Source organism: Callionymus lyra, chromosome 16 (genome assembly GCF_982586985.1).
Source record: "Callionymus lyra chromosome 16, fCalLyr1.hap1.1, whole genome shotgun sequence".
Classification (NCBI taxonomy): Eukaryota; Metazoa; Chordata; class Actinopteri; order Syngnathiformes; family Callionymidae; genus Callionymus; species Callionymus lyra.
In genome coordinates, this window is record NC_141833.1 from 2017899 (window position 1) to 2041677 (window position 23779).

The 23779-nt window shown below is 37.3% G+C and overlaps 1 protein-coding gene across 1 annotated transcript; it reads right to left on the reverse strand.

Moving 5' to 3' along the window:
- Positions 1-418: 418 nt before the first annotated feature.
- Positions 419-22590, reverse strand: LOC148063187 (solute carrier family 53 member 1-like). The gene is made up of 16 exons (XM_087811808.1): positions 22203-22590; positions 15221-15272; positions 10033-10134; positions 9725-9948; positions 9220-9369; positions 9051-9134; positions 8172-8253; positions 7922-8011; positions 5912-6009; positions 5642-5821; positions 5310-5475; positions 5041-5235; positions 4189-4355; positions 2281-2420; positions 1917-2138; positions 419-1704 (listed from the first exon to the last, which is right to left on the reverse strand). The coding sequence occupies exons 1-16, from the start codon at positions 22269-22271 to the stop codon at positions 1650-1652; spliced, it is 2076 nt and encodes a 691-aa protein (XP_087667934.1). The 5' UTR covers positions 22272-22590; the 3' UTR covers positions 419-1649.
- Between the last annotated feature and the right edge of the window lie 1189 nt (positions 22591-23779).

Consider the following 23779-nt stretch of genomic DNA (forward strand, 5'->3'; position numbering starts at 1 on the left):
TGGAGAAGGTACAACGGCTGCATAAGAAAGTTCTGCTTTTGGTCTGAATACAAGCATGTTATGACTAGACGACCAGTCTTTGTGCCCGATATGGTTCTACATTTATTCGATTTGTGTAATTAGACAACGTCTAAGGCATTGAAACATAATTGATAGCAGTATGTACTAGGGCACTCCAGAAATCGCTCTCACAGCACAGAGTAGAAGTGAAGAAGAAAGCACTGCAGCTCTTATTACATAGGAATCATTCCATCAGTTTGCTAGTATTGGTAGTCATTTGGAACATCACCAAAAAACAATCACCTGTTCCTACTACAACATTTCCTGACATTTTTTTCTCGTTATTTTTGCCAAGATATAGATGAGAGCAGTCACATAATCTCCTTGGCAGCCGTAATAATAGCCACATCAGCAGAAGCGTTTTTAGAGTATCATTTATTTACACTCAGCTTTGACACTGAAGATGATAAAAAGTAACATTTATTTACTGTCTCTGGAGTGACAACGTGATGCTTTGGATCGGTCAAAATGTAACAACTTCCATTCAAACATATAAAAATATGACCCACCAAAGTCCAAACCTGGAATGATGGTGTGTAAGATTGCGCCTGATGCTGGTTCACACCAGCTGGTGTGTATGTGTGTAACAAAACATTGAAGCAGCTGACAAGCTGCAGCATCATGATGCTCTGCGGTCCAGAGGGAAGCAGATCAGGATTGTTCACATACGCACAGAGAAGTGTGAGCATACATTCAGCAAAATGGCTTCTTATTGGAGGAAACTTGACAAAGGAATATTAAGATGGAAAAATTCTTCTCATGGCTGAACAGTCATTCCAGCTGCTGTTCTTCGTCGCGTTACTTCCTTCTTTGGTCCTTCTTGTATTTACATTATTACAAAGGGTTGCTATTCACTTCAGCGTATGTTTTCCCAGTGTGTCACAAACATTTTTTGCACAACAAATAGCAATAAAACACATTAAATAACTGTGTTTGCATTAACACATAAACCTTCCATTAGTCTCTACAAAGTGCGCACGTGTGTATGTGTTTTGCCAAAGCATGGAAGGTAAAAGTAGGCAGCTCCGTGGTGATTTCTCTAAATGGCCAGACAGCGTTCTGGCTTCACTATGTCTTCATGAAAAAAAAAGTTTAATTGAGGAGATTTAAGGATCTGCTTTTGCCAGAGACGAGTTACAGGATGCACCGAGGTTCTTTGAGGTCAGAACGTGCGTCCGATAATCAAGGCGTCTCAGTAAGCAAGACTTTTGGTCCTGAACACGTTGGCGAGAGACTCCCCTTGTCAGGGGGAGACGGGTGGCACCAGAGGGGAGACACGTCCTGCCTCCCTTGTTCAAGCCAGGCTAAAGGCTTTGGGGAGTCCAAGACCTGGCCTCTGGGCAAGATCAGTGGTCACTGACCGAAAAAGTGCCACCCTGTGGTCATTGAGGGTAAGAGCAGGTTCTCTCAAGGTTTTTGTGTGAGCACACAAAGACACTGGTTTGTTTAACAGTTTTAGAAGCAGGAGAGTTTCAACTCTTCCTTATTTTCAGTTCAACGCCGCGCTCGCCGGGTAATGCCTTAGTTTAGGAGGTAGAGTTTCCTCCTTTAAATAGATTCTGGACCCAGGCGAGGGGCGTGGCCTGATGTCAGGAGTCGTCATCCGTGTCCTCGATCAAGACTTTGGTGTCACGGGTCTTGGACCTGGAGGTTTAGTAAAATCATAGTTAAAATTGTGCAACTTAATTTAAAAGCATTTCAGTCAAATATGGCATCTCAGCATAGACTAGTTTGCCTTGAAGGAATCACATCCTCTACGTTTTCACACACTTTATCTATTAATCATCTTGCTTTCTTTATTCTGAGGATAGAATAAAGATTCCTGTATTTGAAAAACGTGCAAGGAGGAGACTCACTGAGAGGCCAGCCTTGGTCGGCGTAAACTCATGCTGTAGCTCCTCTTCCAGTTCTTCTTGCCCTGTCGGTTCCTGACTCCATCCTCCTGGTCCATCATTTGCTCCAGTAAGGTCTGGTCATCCGCATTCAGCGGGGCAACGCTGATGTCTCTGACGGCCCTGAACTCACCACAGTTGTTCAGGTGCTCGTTCTCCAGTCGGAAAAAGTTCCACACAAATCGCCTGGAAAGGAGTAAAGAGCAGTTGTTATGAACTGTACAGGCAAGACATCTTAGCCGTGTTAGCTGGCTTTGATTTGATCTATTGGTCATTAAAAACATGCCCATGATTCTCTACATTTCTGAAACAAGAGTTATAAAGGCACCTGAAAACCTCCATGGGAGCCAAGACAGTGGATAGTATGTCAGAGATGCCATTTAATCCAGAGATGGTGCTGAGGGAAACTGTCAGAGTCCATGAGAATCTCAGCAGCACATCCTGCACGATGGCGCTGTAGTAGTACGCCTGCAGAAACAGAAGATGATACAGTAAAGTGAGTAATTTGTATTTATATAGCGCTTTTCCAGACCAGGGTCACAAAACGCCTAAACAATCAAAACAATACTCAATAAAATATATATTTTAAAGGTCAAGATAACACCAAGAACAACACAGGAGTTCCAGAAAATCAAGGAATAGCCTGAACAAGAAAAATGTCTTGATATGTTTCTTGAAGGAGTCAGTAGATCCATCAAGCACAGAGGGAGAGGAAGATCGTTCCAAAGCTTAGGAGCAACAGCCTGGAAGGATTTCTCTCCTCTGGTCCTGAACCGTGTGCGAGGAACCATCAGTAGATTCTGATCCACAGACCTCAGAGCCCGAGCTGGGGTGTAAGGCTGGATCAGATCAGTGATGTAAGAAGGAGTCTGACCATGAATAGCTCTGAAAGTAAGAACCAAAATTTTAAAGTTGATCCTGAAAGAAACTGGAAGCCATTGAAGAGTTTTAAGGATTGGAGAAATGTGAGTTCTTCTACTAGAGCGGGTCAGAATTCTAGCTGCAGAGTTCTGAGTCAACTGTAGGCGAGACAGCTCCTTCTTGTTAAGACACGAATATAAACTGTTGCAATAGTCCAGGTGAGAAGACAAAAACGCATGGATTACAAGCTTCAGATCATGTTGTGACAACATTTTCCTAAGTTTAGAGATTTTTCTCAGTTGAAGGAAAGTGTTGAACTAGAGACATGTCTTTGTCCAATACAACACCCAGGTTTCTCAGGCTCAGTTTGACAGACTGATCTAAGTCACCCAAGTACTGACTCAACCCTGGAACCTTATCATCAGGAGCAATAACCGGAGTTTCAGTTTTGTGTGTGTTTTTACTCAGCCATTGTTTGATTTCTAAAATAAAAGTAAAGGCTTTAACTCCCTGTAACAACAGTCCATCTAAGTCAATAAGGGCATGCAAGATTCGTTATTCTTCAAAGACTAATAACAATAAAACAGAAAATATTCTGACTCACTGTGCAGAGATTGTAGATTAATTGTTTAGAAAAAAGCTGATAAATGCTATTGCTATTTTTTCTACAGCCATTTATCCATCTCCAACCATATCTATACCCCTATAAGCTGACCTACATTAAAATAGAAGAAACAACGAGTCATGTCATTAAAAGCATAAAACACAATTGATTAGGAATCTTTCTCATCAAGCTCAAGTAGGAGCTCAGTTGTATTGATGATTGTTTTGTTTAGTTAGATGCCACATGGGCATCTGTCATTCTGTAGGAGCCAGGGACCTCACATACTCAGAAGTGCGTCGATTTCCCATTAAAACGGTTGTACACTCAAACACATGAAATGGTGCACAAAAGTATTCAGATGAACTGAATTAATCTGTGCTGCACAAATCCAAGCATTTTCCTTTGTACATCCCAAACTTTTAAAGGAACCAGAACCAGTAATCCTCCTCTCCACGATCAGAAAAAACAAATGAAAACATGAATTTAAACTGGATTAACAGTTTATATTCGTTAAATTAAGAAATTTCTGACATGGATCACACACTGTAAAATATTGCAGACTGCTTTGGCGATTAAAAAACAAAATTACATACAGGGTTTATAGACACAAATACTATATTTACAGATACGGTCATGGGCTTGTTTGAAACATCTTAGGGTGAAGGTTAAGGAGAATAAAACTTACGTACGATTGCATGTAAATCACAGATATCAGTAAACTGGCTTCAACTAACAAGATGAGGTGGAACTAAAATAAACAAATTTCTCTACCTTGTGTGGATAGACGATCTCCTCTCTTAGGAAAGTGTTCTCTCCAGCGTTTCGGTCAAATAGGCCCCAGTCCATTTTGAGATCCCAGATCAGTGTGTAGCAGGAGCTGATGACCAAACAGCAGATGTACAGGTAGAGGAAGATCTTGGCCTCGTATGGGGATTGAGCTGAGGATGAAAATAAACATAAAAAGAGTGTAAGCCAAGGTAAATGACAAAAGCTACATAGGATCTCTGCTGAGATTAGTGCAAAACTATAAAAAAAAAATGTAAAGTAAGTTTTTCGGGACCAAAGGTTGTTGACTTTAAGAAAAAATAAATAAGTGTTATAAATTAATAATTTAATAAAAATTTAAATAAATGTTAGTTTCTGGTCAACCCATAGTGAGATAAGTATAACTGTAATGATGTAAAATCTGTGATGCACCCTTGCTAGATACAGCATGTGAAATACAAAAGAAAATAAAGGCTCTTATTGTGTCAGTTTCTTACGCCATCTTCTGGTATGTTGTAAATTTTTTTAAGTACTTTATATGAAATCACCATCTCTTAACCCTCTGCTGTAAAACAGTTTAGTGGTCACACAACATTCACAGACTCTCTTGGCTGGTCGTCCAGACAATGTTACATAGAGAAGCAGAGAGCGTAGCTGAAAAAACATTACTTAATAAGAGTTCAATGAAATAAATCATTGTAGAAAAATATGAAAGAACATGTTGTGTATCTTGTTATATAGTCCGGCTTTTAAAAAAGCTAATCCAAGAGGCTGAATAAAGTTACACATGTAAGCTTCAGTTATTTCACGTTTTAAGCAAATCTATCTTTATCACTTTGAGAAGCAGGCTTCATCTACCTTTGTGAGTGCTGTACAGGGCAGCAAATGTAACCACAAAGAAGGACGTGGAGTATTTCCCAGCATTCACCAGGTGGGGAAAGGCTCTTTTGGTGTCCCGGTAACGTCGCAGACACTGAATGAAGCGGAACCAAGCAGGAAGGCATTGGATGACCGCTCGGACACCATAAGAGTAGGTGTTGCACACGTCCGGACCTGAGAGCGTATAAGATAGGAATGATGAATGCATCCGAGCTTGATTCGTTTGTCGCAGCCTCCTGAAGTCTCACCTTTGCTGCTGATGAGTCCATCGTGTTTCTTCCAGTCCAGTATAAAACTGTAGAAACAGATCATGTACTCCAGATCCATCAGACACACCCCGAGGGAATTCAACTGGTCGGCCAGCCAAAAGTCTGCAAAGCCTACACGGTGGAATGGAGCCGTCACCACCCGAAACTACAAGAAGGATGAGAAGAGGTGACATTTTCTTGCTTTTCATTTGATTATAGTCTATACTGTTTCTGACATATTCATATCAATGATTAGATTAAAACTTCTGGAAAAACCTAAGTCTATATTGAGCACTGCTCTGTCTACTACAGAAATATACATGATGTGTTACCAGAAGCTTGAGCAGCCAGAAGCGGGACTTGTAGTAGCAGGTCTTGAAAGGGTTGATGAGGAAAAGGAGGAAGAAGCCGTACAAGGCCAGAGGGTTGGCCTGCATCGGTACGGGAATGTTTTGACTGAAGAGGCAGCAGAGTAGACTGACACACCAGAACACTCCCAACAGTCCTGCAATCTGCACGCAAACAACATCATTTGAACACAATTGAAACAACTCAAAGATAACCAGGATTTAACCATTTATTCCCTTGTAAAATGTATTTACCTCAAACAGATGCTGGTGGGAAAGATTATTTCGGGGGTTAAGCTCAAAAATGAGCACATGGTTGACTCCTGCCTGCCTCCAACCATATGTGTTGATACCTGTTGGACAAGATAATTCAGTGATTCTGATACTGGACCAGGACAAATTCTTACAAATATTTAAAGTGAAAGTAAGATTCATAAGTTGATTTATTAAGTTTCCATGAAAAAAAGACTAATGCATTAATTTAGAGATATTACAATTTGGTTGCACAAAAATATTTCCGGTTATCGTTTTCTGTTATTCATTAAAAAAAAAGAAGAATTTATTTAAATGTTTTTTTACTTTACTTGCTCTTTATTTTCTGACACAACAGTGTGTGTAGAATTATTATATGTTATTGCCTTTTACACTGATGTGATCACAAAGTTAAACTTGTTGGGAAGTAAAAAATGTTTGTGGATATGATTTAACAGGGATGTAAGACCTCATTGAAGGACAACTACCAGGTGTAATAACTATAAGTTGTCAACATTGTCTGTGCAGAAATATTATGCACTGAAGACTGAAAACTAGAAATGGGTCAGAAAAAAAGGACTGAAAAGTATAATATAGTAAAACTGCTGGCTGCAGTACTGAGTATAAGATAGATTGCTAAAGATTTTAACAGAAACTGAGGGTCTTTACTGCGTCTTGTTAACAGTTCACAAGAGGGGCGGAGTGGAGAGGAAAAGAGTCAGAAGGAACTACGCAGAATTAGGAGCGAACAAACTAGTTTTACCATTTTCTCCCATTGTGGCTCGCCAGGTGTGCCTCGTCTACAGGGTGCAGTGAACTGCAGTATGTTGAGGAGGCATCGGAGGTATGTTACGGGCAGAAATAGTAAACAGTGAGAGGTAACAGTGTAGATAAAATGTAGTGTAGTGAAGGGGTAAAAATCAACTCAAAGAATTTATTTGACAGCCTGGGTCCTGGTTCCAGCCCTGTCTGGACCATCCAATGTTGCCCTTAACCTCGTCTGTCCACCATTCTTCATGTTCATGTACTTTTGGGACCATTGCAAAAAGTAATTTTTGTTTTCCTTTCTTAGAGGGAAGCAGGTTAGTGAGTTTCCACTTTATGAACTTTGCATCCTGCATTAGTTACTATGAGCAAACCTGGTAAGCCACAAGTTTAAGTAAAACGCAAAAATATAGGGGTTCATTATAATTCTGCACATATTGTAGAAGTTTCACATGTATTGTGTAGAAGAAGCAGTTTAAGTCAGTGAAGGACATGGAGCATTGTCCTCAGTTTCACAGTCCACTAGATGGCCCTCTTTGACCCTATATCTTTGTCTTTGAGCAACAATTAAAAATTAGAACCAATATTACTTTTAATTAAATGGTGACATATATTTAAGATCAGATAGTAATGTCAAGGTTCATGAAACTTTATCAGCCCATCACTAAATATAGTTTCAATCTAGTTACACTGAATGAAGTTACAAACACAAACACAACAAGCATCAGTAGTCACACAGTACATTAAAAGAGATCCGTTTCACACAACCTTTTGCAAATTCTTCAGTTTGAACAAATTTGACAACACGTGCCCCTCCCTTGGTAAAATTGTAATAAAATGTTAAAATGCTGGTCCCATTCATTAAAAAAAAAAAACCAATAATCTGGAGCCCTGCAATGTACTGTACAAAAGTTCTACTCAAAACCCTTAACGGTTTTGCAAATTATTTGAATAGCTTTTAAAAAAGAAAAAGGCACAAAAAGTAATTAATGTAAAATACTCCAAAATAATGGATTTGTTTTTGCCAGAACGTGGCGAAATATATTTTTCTCATCAATGAATTGGATTAATTTACTTTATCCAGGGTCTCTGTTGATATGGATACCAACGGTCAACTGTTGGGTTACTGTGGATGTAACGCTGATGATACTGAATTAAAAAAAACAATTACATCCTGGATATAAAAGAATACAAGCGTAGACAAGTAATTGAGACAAAGGGGATTTAGGAACAATCGCAAGACATTACCTAACAGGAAGAGGAATTCTATCAGCAGGAATCCTCCCCGATAGATCCGGACCATCGGCCAAACATCAGAGCCGGGAAACATTACAGCTCCTGGTGTGGCCAGAAAGAGCATTTTGTAATTTCAACCATTTGTACATGTGATGAAATTCTGTATTTAAATACAATGGAGTTGAGGTGAACATCAATTTATCAATGATAATGGAAACAAAACATAAACTCTTGCAGATGTGCAACTTGAAGGAGTGAATACCTGTGATGACCACTGTGACCATTAAGACCAGAAAAACTCCGCAGTAAAGTCCAACTCTGAAGGTGGTCCAGGCAGGAGCCGGCTTTACAAACACAAATCATCCATAAATGTTACATCATAGGCTATATTCAAACAATTACATTCATAAACATAATGTCTTGTTTCATTCTACTTCTACATTTGGTGTGACAAGCACTTTACGCATTACAAAACCTACATTTAGACAACACAAGGTGTGATATGCAATAAATCTTATTAACACAAAAAGTTTGCATCAGCACTTTGGAAGGGAAACTATTTACAACTAATATCCCTGACGTCAGCACTTTCTTTGGAAAGACCGTTGCTTGAAAATCCGATTAGATACAGAAAAAGTGACTTTGTTTTGTGACCAAATTTGCGAAGCGAGCAATACCGCTTCTAGATTTAGTAGTTGAATCATCCATTTTTATTTGACATGTTTGAACATATCTTTGCCCACTTTGCAGACACCTCCATAAAAAACATGCATGTCTCAGTTTTTTGTTTCGTCATTAAGACAAATCGACACTCATATTTCTTGCTAAAAAAAGTATATTGAATAACAATTTAAATTCACTTAAAAGCCACATTACTTGTCACACACATGGATGATTTTTTACATTCCCCATTTGTGGTTGGCCTTTGACCCTTTGGCCAAAATTGAACAGAAATGATGCTCCTTACTACTTTTTTATTTCAATACATTTTGCTTGCTAAGTACCTATCCATATCGGATATATGCATTTATTATTTTAAGAGAAATTAAAGATTTAAACCAAACAATTTTCCATATCCACTTGTGTTACTCTACACTTGACAGATTTTTTTAGTTTATTTTACAGCAGGTGTGCATCTAACCTGTGCAGCTCCCAAGGGAGGGACCCTGAGCCTCTTCATGGCCTTCTGTCTATCTCCACCTTCCAGCTCTGTGGTGACCAGTGCCTGTGGTGAGGGAGACAAGGGGTTTCTGATTTCTACTTTTCCCCCCCAAACCTTCCTGTCAGCTAATATCTGAACAATTCCAAACCTCAGTCTCCGAAATGAGCTGGGTGATTTTCTTGCAGGTGTAAAATGGAGCCACTTCCACATGAGCCACCCTCCAGTGGGCTCCACGCGATGTCTCCAAAATCTTATCATGCTTCTTCAGGATTTTCCTGAAGCCAGTGAAGTTCAGGTTCTACTCAGAAACAGTGGGGTTGGGGATTGAAAGAAAAGAAACAAAAAATATTGTTATCTTAAGTCCAATATATATATGAAAATAGTAATGTAGTAAAGTAGCTTTATTTGTATAGGTTTCATCAAGATAATACATATGCAAATGTCCCAAACCAACTGACATTGAAGCTGATGTTGAATAACACAAAAACTGTACACAACTGTTGAAATATTCAAAACATGGTAATGGCGAGGAACTTTCTGCATCTCGGAGAGGAAGACCTCAACATTTGAAACATGCAAGTAATGTTTACTTTTTTTTTGACAAGTGAAGAAAAAAGACTAAGTGCAAACATTAGGAAAAATAAAGTAGCTACCTGATAGTTTTGCAAAAGAATCAGACTGAGGTAGAACTCAGAGAAAGCCAACTGCAGGTCCTTGATGTTCCTGTGCTTGCACCTTTCCTGCTGTGACAGCGCAAACACTGTTTTCCTTCTCCTAAGACCCAGCCCGTGAGCCGTGTTCTCCCTCTGAGCATCCAACGACGACTGCAGCTCATTTTGGAGTGTGGCAAACCTTCGTTGAGCCTCAGCAAGCTTTTCTGCAGAACAATTTCAACAGAATCAAGCTGATTAATACAACATCTCAAAATCATTTAAGATATTAGTAGGTGCAAACGTATTACCAGAGTAGAAGGTGTTGATTTTAGCCAGTTCTTTTTCACACGTCTGGAAGAACTTTTCCTCAAACTTGGCATAGTACCTCTTAACCGTGTCCTCATCGGTGACTGCAAAAGAGAAAACAGATTCAAATAGGTGGTTGACAATAAGTATGGATATAGAATTGTAAATATATATTTTTAATATATATCTATCCATCCATCCATAAGCAATTTACAAAGAATTTTAGCTTGCTGGCTCAAAAATAATGTGAATTTCTATTGGTTTTATGGGTATCATTTGATCATCGTATGAATCATTTCTTTACCATAACATTTTGGTCACACATGCTACTGTTCGTAAAAATATTTTCAATTTAAAACCATAATGATCCTAATTTATCTTAAACAACCTAATCATTTTAAACAACGACATTTTATAGAGAAAAAATATCCAAGTGCCTATGCATCAACTTTAAATCATAACGTAAAAATGTAAATTCTGTATTTTCGTGTGAACATCATTTTATCTCACACATTTACATCTTTACATCCATTTAAAACTGCAATAATCCTAATCATATTGTCCAAAACAAATTAAAACAACAACATTTTACTAAGAAAAAAAAAACAAGTGCCAATTCATCAACTTCGAAAAATATCGCTCCAAGGCCAAGCTCAGCACTTTTTCATCCCTGACCTCTCATTATGTAATTTCAACATCTGAGTCCTGTAATTTCTCTCTTTTGTCATGAACTTCGGGAGATCTCACGTAAGTTCGGACTGTGGTTGCCCTTAATTGAATAATGAATAAAAAGAAATGGACAGTAACAAACAGCTTGCAAACAGGACATGCAAGCGTATGATTCACCAAGTTTCAGAATAGCTGCTTTTTCGTCAAGACACGGAATTAACTAAATTGGGCATGTAACATCCCCAGCCCTTTGCACTCAGACAACCATAATCTTTTGATCCCTTTTTGGCCTTATTCTGCCCTTTTCTCTGTCTACACTTATGTCAGTGTGATTATTATCATCATTACCGCTATGACATGTCTGTCTCTCAGTAATGATGGCTATGCTTTCCATCGGAAAATTGATGTTTTTAACCTCCTTTCACAGTGTGCACTGATGCATTCTCACAAAGTGCCAGTGTTAGCAGACTTCCTTCTCTTCAACTCCGGCCACACAATCGGGTCAAGGGAACAAAAAGAATACCAACTATAGTGTACCAGCGTTAGTTCATCTTTCACAATGCATACAAAATTATAATTGTACGTGCTAACCAAACTCGGATTAGGAAAAAATCAAACACAGTTAAATTCAGGGTGGACATCTTGATCCAATTCCACCGCTACATTCCACCTGGTAAATTGGCACAGGGTGTGGGAATTGAATTAAATGTGGAAAGTGTATATGTTCCTTCTGATGCTAATGACTCAAAATTGATATCATGCACTTAAAATGTATTTGATTTGATTTCACCACTTTAGGCAAGAGGAGAAGAGTCGTACTACTTTGCCTTATTTTGAGAGATCCATATGCACATTTTGTTTCATTTTGGAAAGAGATACATCATTTCAAGGTAAATAAGGTTATCTAAATATTAAGCATGTTTTCTACCCACCAACAATATTTTATCACATTGTACATATAGTAAATAAATGCATAAAATAACTAAAGTAGAAAGTATATTTTAAATATCTTTGCACAGTGAGAGATTCTAGTTTTCTTAACAAATACTTAGAAGCTAAAGTAGGAAATTCTTCCATTTGTCTCACGATTACCTGCGATAATTGTATAAAAGCCATGGAATATAATATTTTAATTCAAATATACAATATCATTATAAACCCCAGAATGTCAGGTAAATTCTTACCACCATTTATAAACATCTTCTACAAGCGGTCATTAGAATTGTCTAGAATTACGTCTAAAAAATGTTTTTCTAGAACCATTTTGTCAATAGACAGTCTAAAACATACATCTCTTATGTAAAGTAAGCAATCTGTAACAAAGACAAAGTCTGTAACTGTATACTGTTATGTTACACTCAAATACATATTTATTACATTTTTCAATTTAAAATAATCTTGCAAGTCAAAAGAGCTTTACGACCCTTCCCTCATTTATTTAATCAAAGTAAACTTTAACTTTTGCAGACAAATGTATAACACAGCTCAATATACATTTGTTGCTTCACAAGACAAATTTAATATTGTAATTCTAAGATGAGGAAGAAATTTGACCATCATCACAAAGACACTATGTTTCGGTAAATAATACAATTTCACAGCCAGAAAGATCAGAACCAAAATCAAGTAGGCATAGCAATAAAACTACTACAAACGTTTATTTATTTTTTTTATTTTTTTATTTTCCAACCCCATCAATGTAGCATCACATTATTCTCTTAAATAGTTAATCAAGTATTAAGTATTCAATGCATGGTATTGTGTTTCAGTTGATAAAAAAACATTCTTCTAGGATTGTGTTACTTTTATCTATGTCACTTGACAAACACCAATTGCTGTGTTTATAAAGACATTCGTGAACATTTGTAGATTGTGAACACTTATTTAACTGTACTTTGCAGTTTAACTTCTTCCTAATGACACATTATTTTTATGGTTTAATAACTAAAGCTCCAAATAGATCAACATTTGCAAGTTTGAGTACCCTAGTAGTTTTGTTTATCCATCACTCACATATTAACAAGAGCTTTTTGTCACCACCTTTTTGCGTGTGCGTTACCTTGAAGAAACTTCCATTCGTTTTTTTAAAGTAAATCACACGGTCACTCCTAAAATAAGTGTAAAGAGGAAGACTGTCTAGACATGGAATATCTTTTTATAAGGAACCATCTTCTTATTCACTAGACAGTTGGTCATTCAATGACAAACAGAAGAAATAGATGTGATACGAACATACTGTATATCTGGGCGAATAATGCAAAATGAGAACAAGTTGGTCCTTAACAATCCAGAGGATGATATGAAGACGCACCAGTACAAAGAAAACCAAGGCATTAACAAAAGATAACTTTGAGTCAATAATAGAGTTTAATAAGGTGCTAGTTATGCACGCTTTAAAAAATGAGCTTTACAAAAAATGACAGAAATTATGATTTCAACAGTCAGCAGGGATGCACATCGAGGTATCAAAAACTTGCTCAACCCGTCTGCTGTCTGAATCATGAACACTTATATACATTTAATTTATATTCATTTCTGTTTTATTTTTACATGTCCACTTTTTTGTTCAGTTCTCTTATTTCATTTTCTTTTAATTTCCATTAAAGTTTTTTTCCTTATATTTTACTCTGTCAAACCACAAAAATATTCCTTTGCTTTGTTTACAATACACGCATCCAATTCTGATTCTGATAAAAAGCAGCATGAGTTGAAAGAAAAACAACAGCATCAATTAAAGAACAGAACATTTGAGAGAACAGCATGAGCCAGGACTGCAAAAATGTTTATACATGAAACAGAGATGTGTGACTGTTTTCTATCGTCCACCGACACAGACCCATTTATACTCGTCTTTCTTACATGACGGTGACAGGGGATATCCAAAAGAAGGAGAAGCTCTGGGTGTAGCAAAAGTGACCGTTAAAATCTTTATCTGGAAAGTCTAGATAAATGCGTTGTTTGGAATGGTTTGTACCGTGTGTGTTGTGACATGCCAATAAAGGACAGAACAGATCAATACAGAAAACACTCTTACATAAGCTGAACCCGTTTAGTTCTGAGGCTGCTTGTAAATATCTGTTTGTCACAAAAACGTCTTTTTTATTCATTTATTTTTTTAATTTAGAACTTGTAGAACCACAACAATCAGTTACTGGTGGTTTTCCTAACCAGGAATAGATGACACGAAAAAAAAACAGCAAAACAAAATGTTCTGATGTGGTACAACAAACTATCATTACAAGTTAAAATAGAAAAGTGTTTTCTGGACATGAGCATGCAGAGGTATAGGATTAGACCCTTGACTAAGATGTCAAGGACAGATTTAAGTCAAACCATTAAAACCTGGTTCAGATGGAAACTGAAAGTGTAAAGTTGAACAGTAAGTATAAGATTAATTGACATGTCATTCACTGAAACGTTTTGTTACATTTCAATAACTTTAATAAACAGGTAAAATAATCAACAGTATTCATCACGGCTGCATGTGATGTAGTACACATTAAGGCATAGTTGATGCATTTGGTTTTAATTAAGGTATCTCCTTTTTCCATTTAGATGAAAAAGTATCAAATAGTGGGAGGTTTTGGGTTTAATAAATTTGCCTCAATGGTGTTTAATAATGAAAAGTGTAGTGTTGGTAGCTTACTGCATATCCCAGAATAGTTGTTATTTAACAACCAATCAATTATTTACAATTAAGGCTGCACTTAAAGTCTACATAAAAAAAGAAGTTAGTAGAATTTGGACTATAAATTAAAGCAAGATATAATTATCAATTTTATAATTACTTAAAAATAAAAACAACCCTACTATGCTGGTTAGATTCTCTTTTGGGGGGGATTGGTTTCAATCCATTTAAACAGAAATGTTTTTTTCCCCCGGACTGTATATGATTCATTTTTTTTGGAGACCTACTTTTAATTAAAAAACAAGTTCTCTAAGGAAAGTTTCCAGAACATGTTTGAATTAAGGCCATAAAGATTTCAGGCTCTGCCAGGGGTGAAGGTCCTTAATGATAAAATGGCCAAAGAATTCATTTTCTTAGGTACTGCAGCTGATATTGTAAAGTATGTTTCCAGCCTTTGTCAGGACAAAACTAATGTGAATTGCTCTTCACTTCTTCAGACCCACAACCTTGGTACACACACTTTGATTGAACCTGTGTTTTTGACTCCAAATTAAATTTATGAATCAAATTAAGCCCAATAAAAATGTTTTCAATTAGAATTAAATTTGTTATACTATAAGTTATACTATTTTGTTTTATGTTTCAGAGTTTTCTAAAACATGTGTTTACATTTTACAGTGTAAAAGACCTTCTGAGGTAAATACTAAACAGGAGCATACAATAGCCATAGTGTGGTATTTATACATCAATATATTTTAATTCATAAGGTCTTGTTTCTGATGTCAAGAGTCTACAAGGAATTGGACATTAAATGTGACCCTTGACCAAAAATAAATGGGTTGTGAGGACGTTACGAGTTTAATTTATGAATGAAACAGTAAGACAGGGGTTACCTTCAATAGACGGGGCCTGGTCCTGAGCAGCATAGAGCATCTCTTTGAAGGCCTATGGAAGAAAAAACATGTCAACAATCTTATGAGCCAATTCTACAACACAGATACACGAGTCATGTCGGTCTACCACCAGATGTGGTTTCAAGCACCATGATTACAGAGGTTTCTTGCAAGCATCTATGAACCTTAATTTTGTCCCAAAAAAAAGCCAACAGCCCACAGACATGTTTTAAAGAATAAAAACTGAACATGAAGACATGTAAAAGCATTTAAGGGTGGAGTGGTGAACACAGCAAAAACTCAAACTTGTATAACCTGCTAACTAGCTTCATATTTTGAATGAAAGAGTTCTGTTTGCCTCCCTTATCTTGTGTTCACATCAGCCCCTTAAGTAAAGATAACGCCTTGATCTTGCGCTTCCACTCATTTGTAGTAGAGGAAAAAAGAAAGGTCATTCAAACAAATATTTACTAGTTCAATCTGTGGGGATTCATGCAAACAGCTATACAGGAAAAAATACATCACATGTTACTAATGTGTAAAATGACGTTCCATAAGCATACTATAGGCTAGAAGGCTGTGTATTGGCAAGTTTCTGGCGATATGATAGGTATGGTGATACATAAAAAATGTACTTATATTAACAATGCACAATGAAGTGCACCAACAGTCTCAAACAAGACAGCGCAACATGCGATATCCAGTATCTGTCAGTGTTTCATTTTTTAACTTTGAGCTTAGTTTAAAAGCCAAAACGTCAGCATTTAAAGCTGCTGGAGCCTGATGTGTCCTTTCTTTCTCACTCATTGTTGCCATTTGCTGGGTTTGTCGTTACTTTAGCACCAACGAAATGACGAATGCTGCCAACTAGTGACCAGAGGTTTAATTACAAGGTACAGTTGAGTGTTAATTGTAAAATAAAACATCGAATAAAACGAATTTCCCCTCGCGGGACAATAAAGGGATTCTGATTCTGATTTTATACCCCCACTATTGAAATATAAACCATAAAATAACTGAATTAAAATAAAACTTTGTTTTGGAATTAAACCCTTTTTTTTAACCTTTGAAATAGTGCTATTGATCATTGATTCAGTATCAGGAATAAAAATATCACGATATATCGTTACCGATAACTTCTTAAATATCTAGTTACTACCAGTTACAATCCTGACGTCATACAATCCAAATTGAGCTGAAATCTGTCTCAATGGGTCAAAACTGTAATTCGTCACTGCAAAGTAAGCAGTTGTTGTGCTTTTTGAGTACCGCAGGTCAACTCTGCAAATGAAAACAACAGACAGAATGCATTGTCTAGTTGCATTGTTGACTGTCAGGCTTCAGTTGGTCAGTCTATGGACCACAGTACTACAATGGTCTTATTGTGGTCCAAGCAGAGGAGAACAGAAACACACTGAAATTGAAAGGCAAGTGATGTAAATTAGCACAACTTGAAGTAAGTGGAACAAATTTAAAATGACCTTTCAAAAGTCCTAACTGAAGACGAGAAAAACATCTTGTAGTTCAAAAAAGGAGACGGGGAACCTAAATCTGAGATTAAATCTTGTTTACCATAACCACACACACTCTGCTGTGATTGGTTAAGCAACAAGGTTTGTCACCACACATCATAAATCCCAGAAGTGTCCACCTCCAAGGGACTTGTTGTATAAACAAAGCAAGGCCGTGGGTAAAAGCCGGCTGGAGGAGGAGCAAAGCCCATTCGTACGTCATAATGGACTCTGCTCTCATGACCTGTTGTTTGCCAAGATTTTAGATGGGATGAACTTCATAAAGTAATAACTTAAAAACATTGTGATGATGAGGGACTTACTGCATCCAAGTCAACATTTGAAACATGTGAGTGAGTCAAGACAATTGGGTTTTCACATTAGTTGCTGTTTAAATAGCAAAAGGTTCATCTGAACGCTTTCTACGGCAATAACAAGCAATGACGAGACAAAAGCACAGCACATGTTAAGACCTCATTTTGATGCTGTCAGAAGGCCTCTGGATAAAAAGCAGTTCCAAAAGCTCTGCAGGAGTTTTCAAAGATAGTAATTTGCTACACAGCGATGACCTCAGTGAAAAATGTTCATAAACAAGTGCTGCCTAGCTGTATTTATGCATTTCCTTTGACCTAATGTCTCAACGAAACCGGCAGATGGAACTGGACTCGTCTCTTATGACGACTATTTGAAGTGACAAGATTGCTTGTTGTGCATGTAAAGTCATCAACAGCAAGCACTCACATCTTTTGCTCCAAAACAACCTGCTTTCCCACACTTTCCCTCCAATCGTGGATTGATGCGTGTGGAAGGTGACTGGGCTAGCTCAGCAAGTGCACAGGTTCAAGTTTCCAAAACAAAACGTTTAGCTCAACAGGAAGGAAAGCAGCTCTGCTTATCCTCCCAGATTACCCTAGTTCTGTCCCCTCTCCCCTGGAAGGCACGTCACACTCTCTTTGCTGACGTTTTCACAATGAAACCAACCTAAAAACACTCACAGACATCAAAATAAAATCACTTCTCTGATGTTTTTCCATCACTGGTGCATACCAATTTCTAACGCTCGCTTCCCCCTCAAATTCCCAAGCCCTCAAAGATTATTATTCAAACCCTTTTACCAAAATATTATGTAGTAATTGATCCCCGGGAAACCAAGTGAAGGGAATTTGAGGTCAAACTGAGGTAAAGGCTGATTTTTTACATTTAATCAGCACTGCTAACATCTATTCCAGAAGAACAGATCTTCAGCTTGATTTCGCATAACCGACCTACTTATTCTGTCAGGATGGATACTCTGGCTGGTTTAACTTCCTACACCTGAATTGACCAGACAAACATTTAGCTGCATATCCTAGGTTATTTTCTATCTAGCCTAGATGCAGTGCAGTGTTTGCATCTGACAGAAAGTGTTCAAAAAGATCAGATTAGTGCAAATTCCTAAGTAGTAAGAGAGCTTTCTTCCACCTGTCCTGGCGTAGAAAAAACCTGAACTTTGAAAAATGAACCTGGGTTTAGACAAGTGGCTCTTTGACCCGACCTTCCAAATAGTTTGAGAATACAAACTGAAAATGGCTTTAGAATGGTGTTCTGCTGAAGTCACACAACCATTCTTTCTGGGCTCGGTCTCATAGGAATACAGGGGGTGGGCATGTGACCGGAGCAGTATGTAACCTTTACGGAACAGTAAGCCCTTAAAAGTGTGTGATCCTACTAATATGAGCCTGGGGCTCAACTTGAATATTACCCAAACCTATTATTAATATCTTTAATGTGGAAAGATTTCAGAGAATAATCACGACAAATTGACCATCTATGTTTTTTTCTTTGATGAAAACAACTTCCTTCCGTCACTCGTGACTATTTTTAAGTTTCAAAAATGGGGAAATTTTGAGATATTGAGCAGGAAGCCCAGAATTTATCATTGTTTTAGGGTTCAATATGTAACAGTTTGTTACATACCACTCACACGTATTACAGTGGATTACAATAAAGACAAAGTTCAGAGGTTTGCATAAACATTCTATACATTTATTGAATATTTAATATCATATTAATCTTAAATACTTTTAAGGTATCTTAAAATTGGAGAACTGTTGAAAATGAAGGCATATAAAAGATGTGGCTAAAAAGAAGAGAAAGGACCTTTCCGTTGGTATGGATTTGTACTCATTCTTAACTAAAAAGCAAGCCTGTCAAATTGCCACGCAATACTTCTGTCTACACATTGTAATCACTGCAGCGTTTACTATTGGTAGAGCACAACAAACCACAGTCGGGCGATGCAAAAGAGTAATATCATCGTCGTTCCTTGTCACAATCCCTTAGCCTGACTCTAAATACCAACAGACTCGACCTTTGGAGGAGGACAAAGAAATTTTGTGGATGCATGCACCCATATTTTTGTTTGTCTGCTTGTACGGCTCGTCAGTCCTTTAGAAACCAGCTTACGTCAGCGGAGTCACTTCCCATAAAGAGTGCTTCTGTTTGAGTTTCGAATGGATGCATCTTGTTTGAAATTATTTAGCACCTGAATATAGTGAGGACATAAAATCAACAAATACAGCAATGGGAAACAGCTTCAAATAAAGTTTGATGGCCTGCAAAATAAGGTCAAATTAAATCCTTCTGCCGCTCAGTCAAAATGAACATATTCTTACTTTTAGCTGTACAAGCATTCCTTCGGAATCTCGCTTAAGAAATGCATTTTACTATAAGAATTTATGATAAATGTAATGCCTGGTCTTGCAGCAACCCGCAAATTTTACTATTAAACAACAATAAGTTGACCAAGTGTTGTGGTATAAACTTAACTTAATGTTTGAATTGTTTGACGACTACCATACTCGGATGTTGTTGTTTTTTATGAAACAAGATTTTATATGGAGTTTATTCACTTATTTCCGGGCTGATGAAAACCATGCCCTTTGCTTATTGAATATTACATTTAAATAGCAGGAATTTCCGACCTGCCCTCTAGCAGGAAAACAAAAGACAGCATGGTTTTGGTTCACACACAACCACTGCTGACCTGGCAAGCCAAGTGTGAGAGCCAAACACAGCTGCCATAAGAAAACATGACATGTCTGAAAGAGACGGGTCAAAGTTGGGCCTGCAATCCTCACTTCACAGGAGTTCAACTAGCCGGGCCTGGAGCCAGACCAATAGCTGGTGCAGTTACATTTGGGAAAACATACTCAACATGCATCCACTAGAGAGAAGCACAACAAGCAATAGGGGGTTGCTTTAATCCACAGGGGAGTAATAATATCTGTCAATCAAAAAAAACAAATTATAATGTTTTGGTTATGGAGTAAGAAAATATGCAACTATCATGTTATGTAATTTAAAGATAACAATACACACTCACATTTTTGATCTTACTCTAAGCAAAAATATAACAGCAAGAACTCCGAGAAGAGAATAATGTCTGTGAAAGGTGCTTTAACAATAAAACTTACTTACTTGAAGATTGGTTATAGACTCTTTAAGGGCAAAGGGCAAGGCTGGATAATATATATTATGTCCCAATACTCTGCTTCACTTACAGGCATGAGTAAATGAAAATAATGAAAAAAGAGAATTTAAGTTTCTTGTAATCCATATTTGATGCTTGTATATAAAAAATGGGCTTGTAAGTACAAGAAACCAGGATCGCCTACAGCAGGGCCCATGGCTTCAGTGTAATAAGATTTTTTATGACATGGCGTTATCTTTTCAAAGAGCCTTTCATAGTTTAATGTGCTAAAAAAGAGAAAATAATTACTTGTTATTTCGACAGCAGAAAATGATCTTCTGAACAAATGTAACCGTGAAACTGTTTACTCTTTAAATGGTTCAATATTTAATAATATATAAATGAGATCTGATCTATATTTTGTCACCTTTTTGAAGCCTCAAGTAGCAACCGAAGAGCAGTGGTGAAAGAATAATGTAACAAATTTATTGTATGTGCTCCATGTTCACACATGTTTAGAGGTAAAAAAAAATGGTCCGTTGAGTTTTGGACTGAAACAAAAATGCATGTGAGCAGAGCTGAGCAACTGTGGTCCTTTAGTCTCATAAACCGCTGAAAATTCTAGACTAAAACAAAACGTAAAAATTAAAGCCCTTATCGGAACCTATAACATTATGCTATTTCGAGTAGGAAAGGTTCAAATACACATGATTCATAAAAATAATCACAAGTATATCATCACATGCTTATTTTCCTGGCTTACAAATGTTCAGTAATCTTGTGAGGTCACTTTGAGCTGGAACGTGTGACTCTGCAGCAAGGCTGAGCATTAGTTGAATACAGCAATGACTGTTACCAAGCAATGCAGTCTGAATGCTGCACGCAGGTTCTGAAGGAAAGGGACCTTGAGACTAGGACAGGGCAGAAGGCATGTTTGTTATTTAGAAAAAAAGGGTTTCAAAATGCACAGAATGCAGATGCTGCCAAGGTGTGAACATTCATCGTAGTGTTGCAGTGACCGGGAAGCTGCTTCAACCAAATGTCTGACAAATGCACACACAATCATTACATGGCATTATGGTTATATATAATTAGGTATCAATCTGCAATATAGAATTGTATTGGTGTTTTAGTTTACTGCAGGAGAAAACGCTCTCTAAATCAGAAACTATCTGGAGTTCTAGATTTATTTCGATTTTTTAAGACATAGGTCACATGAAGTAAAGGTAAAAAAAAAAAAAAAAAGAAGGGTCATAGATTCCTGTAGGCTGTCTGAAGTGATTAAAATGTAGTACATTGTGTAAAAGTGCAACAGTAACATAATCTGACCAAATTAAATCTGTATCTTCCTCCATCCCTGGCGTTATTTAAGATGTAAATTCTCACTTCTTCGTCGTTTTTGTTTTTAGTGGCAGCTATTTGACAGCATTGAAAGCTTCGTGAAATAGCCCTTAACTGACTGCTGTAAAATGCTTATAATATAAAACTTTAAGAGGTTTCTATGCTCTATCCTCCACTAGACAAGACCACTCGAACACCATTCATTGACAGTGAAACTGGCACCAAATCAAAACTGCTCTAGTTGTTGCATCCGTGTAGTTTTCCCACTTCCACTCAATCTTGCATTGCATGGCGATTTCAAAATTGAATTCTTCACGGCATTCATGTGTGAAATGTGGAGAAAGTGATGGGTCAGCATTACTGAAGATTAACGAGCTCAATAAATGATGAGTCAGCGAAAAAGCCTTTTGTCTGTCTTCAACACCCAAACATTCTTAAACCATCTCGGTGTGTGAAGAGAAACCTGCAGAGCCACCAGAGAGCAGAAACCCCGCTGAACCCTCCTCACAGGGACAAAAATGGAAGGGGAACTGACTTAAACTAAAGTAAAACACAGAGGATGAGGTCGTGACACGGAATTAAGACGAGTTACGAGATGTTATTGTAGAGGCTGAGGAGCAGGTATTTAGCTTTAGCAGCTGTGCTCTAAGCTAGCTAGCAGCTACCCGAGCTCACTCACCTCATATTGGATGTACTGTTTCCTCCACTCCGGGGTGATGTGAGCCGAAAGATGCTCTGTGAACTTCATCTTGACGGATCGGACAGATACTGTGTCCTGCTTGAAGGCGGGAGGGAACCAGGAGCAGCAGGATGGTTTGTCAGAGACACAGGAACTGTCATTCGAAATCGGTTCCTCGGTCAAACACGGATGCCCTTTTCGTCTTCACGTGAAGAAGTTGATCACCGACACATATTCGTGTGGTTTGCTTAATAGTCGATGTAGTGTTGGGCCATGTTGGCTAAAAACGCGTCAATGTGACAATATCTGGGGAGATACGAGCATTTTAGTTGGTGGTAAACAGGTCCTGCTAGCTGCTGCTGCTGCTGCTGCTGCTTCCTCGCTCTACCTACCGAGCAGTCTGGTGATGCGTTCACGGCCAGCTTGGATATATGACATCACATCATCACGGGGCGTCCTTGTTGGCGTCACAGGTTCCAGGACGAAAATAAAAAGCTCAGGATATGGAACTTAATTCAAGTTCTCTTGTGATTTTTCTACCACCATCGCATTATTTAAGCGAAATACCTATTTTTGGTCAAAACATCAAACGAGGGTCTATTGCTGTATTCAAATCAACTCGGAATTTTATCAACTATATCAAACGCTTTGAAAAGTTATAAAATCCCTATTATTTCAAGAATAATTTGATTTGGTTTTGTATTTACACATAACTGGTTGCTTTATGTACTTTTACTGAGCCTATAATACGTCTTTGTGTATTTCTTAACAGTTAAAAATTAAAGCTCTTATCGGAACCTATCACATTATGCTATTTCGAGTAGGAAAATGTTAAAATACACATGGTTCATAAAAATATACGTTTTCATTTTTCCTAAAGTAAAGCTGTAATTATTTTATTCATGGTTTTAATGAAAGGGCGCCATCTGCTGGTCAAGAAATGTAGCGCGTTTGTTTTTCTTATCTCATAAAGGGATCTTAGACTTTGTTAAGGCCATTTTGTTATTTCCATTTGGTATTTTTGCTTTATATGATTACAATAACAATTACAAAGATGTGTTAGTAAATAGATATATTAAATGAGACGCTGTTTGTATAATAAATGAATGTTTGAGTATAATAAATGAATGTTTGAGCCTTTCATTGTTGTCTATATTTATCTTTCTATTTTTTACTGCTCTTACAGTTAAATTCCGTATTATATTTATTAATCAACAATCATCTCAATGCATTCTTTCAAAAGAGTATGCACGCCCCGTAAATCACACAAATATCAATTGGGGGTATTGAATCAATAAGGTCCATAGGAGGGTATTCTTTTTTAATATAGCAAGGATATCATATTTGTTTTTTTTATTAGTAGTAGTGATGACATCCAGAACGATACCTTTAGCATGAGATTCCTTGAGTGATTGAATAATATCATTATGAAAGCTGATGGCAATTTAAGGTTTTGTTTAGGGTGCAATATAGTTCCCAGTTTCAGAAAGCTGCATTAGAGTTTATGGATGTTTCAGCAGGACTTTTCTCAGTGATCATTGTTGACAAAGAGGTTTTTGTTCAATGTAAAATAATTT

What these genes read in the sequence shown, in the direction of transcription:
- LOC148063187 (XM_087811808.1), bottom strand. Translation starts at nt 22,271, where the DNA reads ATGAAGTTCACAGAGCATCTTTCGGCTCACATCACCCCGGAGTGGAGG. An exon ending in CCTGTACAGCACTCACAAAG is followed by an intron (nt 4,356 to 5,040) that starts GTAGATGAAGCC and finishes TTTCATCCTCAG; the next exon opens with CTCAATCCCCATACGAGGCC. An exon ending in CGACCAAGGCTGGCCTCTCA is followed by an intron (nt 1,705 to 1,916) that starts GTGAGTCTCCTC and finishes CTAAACCTCCAG; the next exon opens with GTCCAAGACCCGTGACACCA.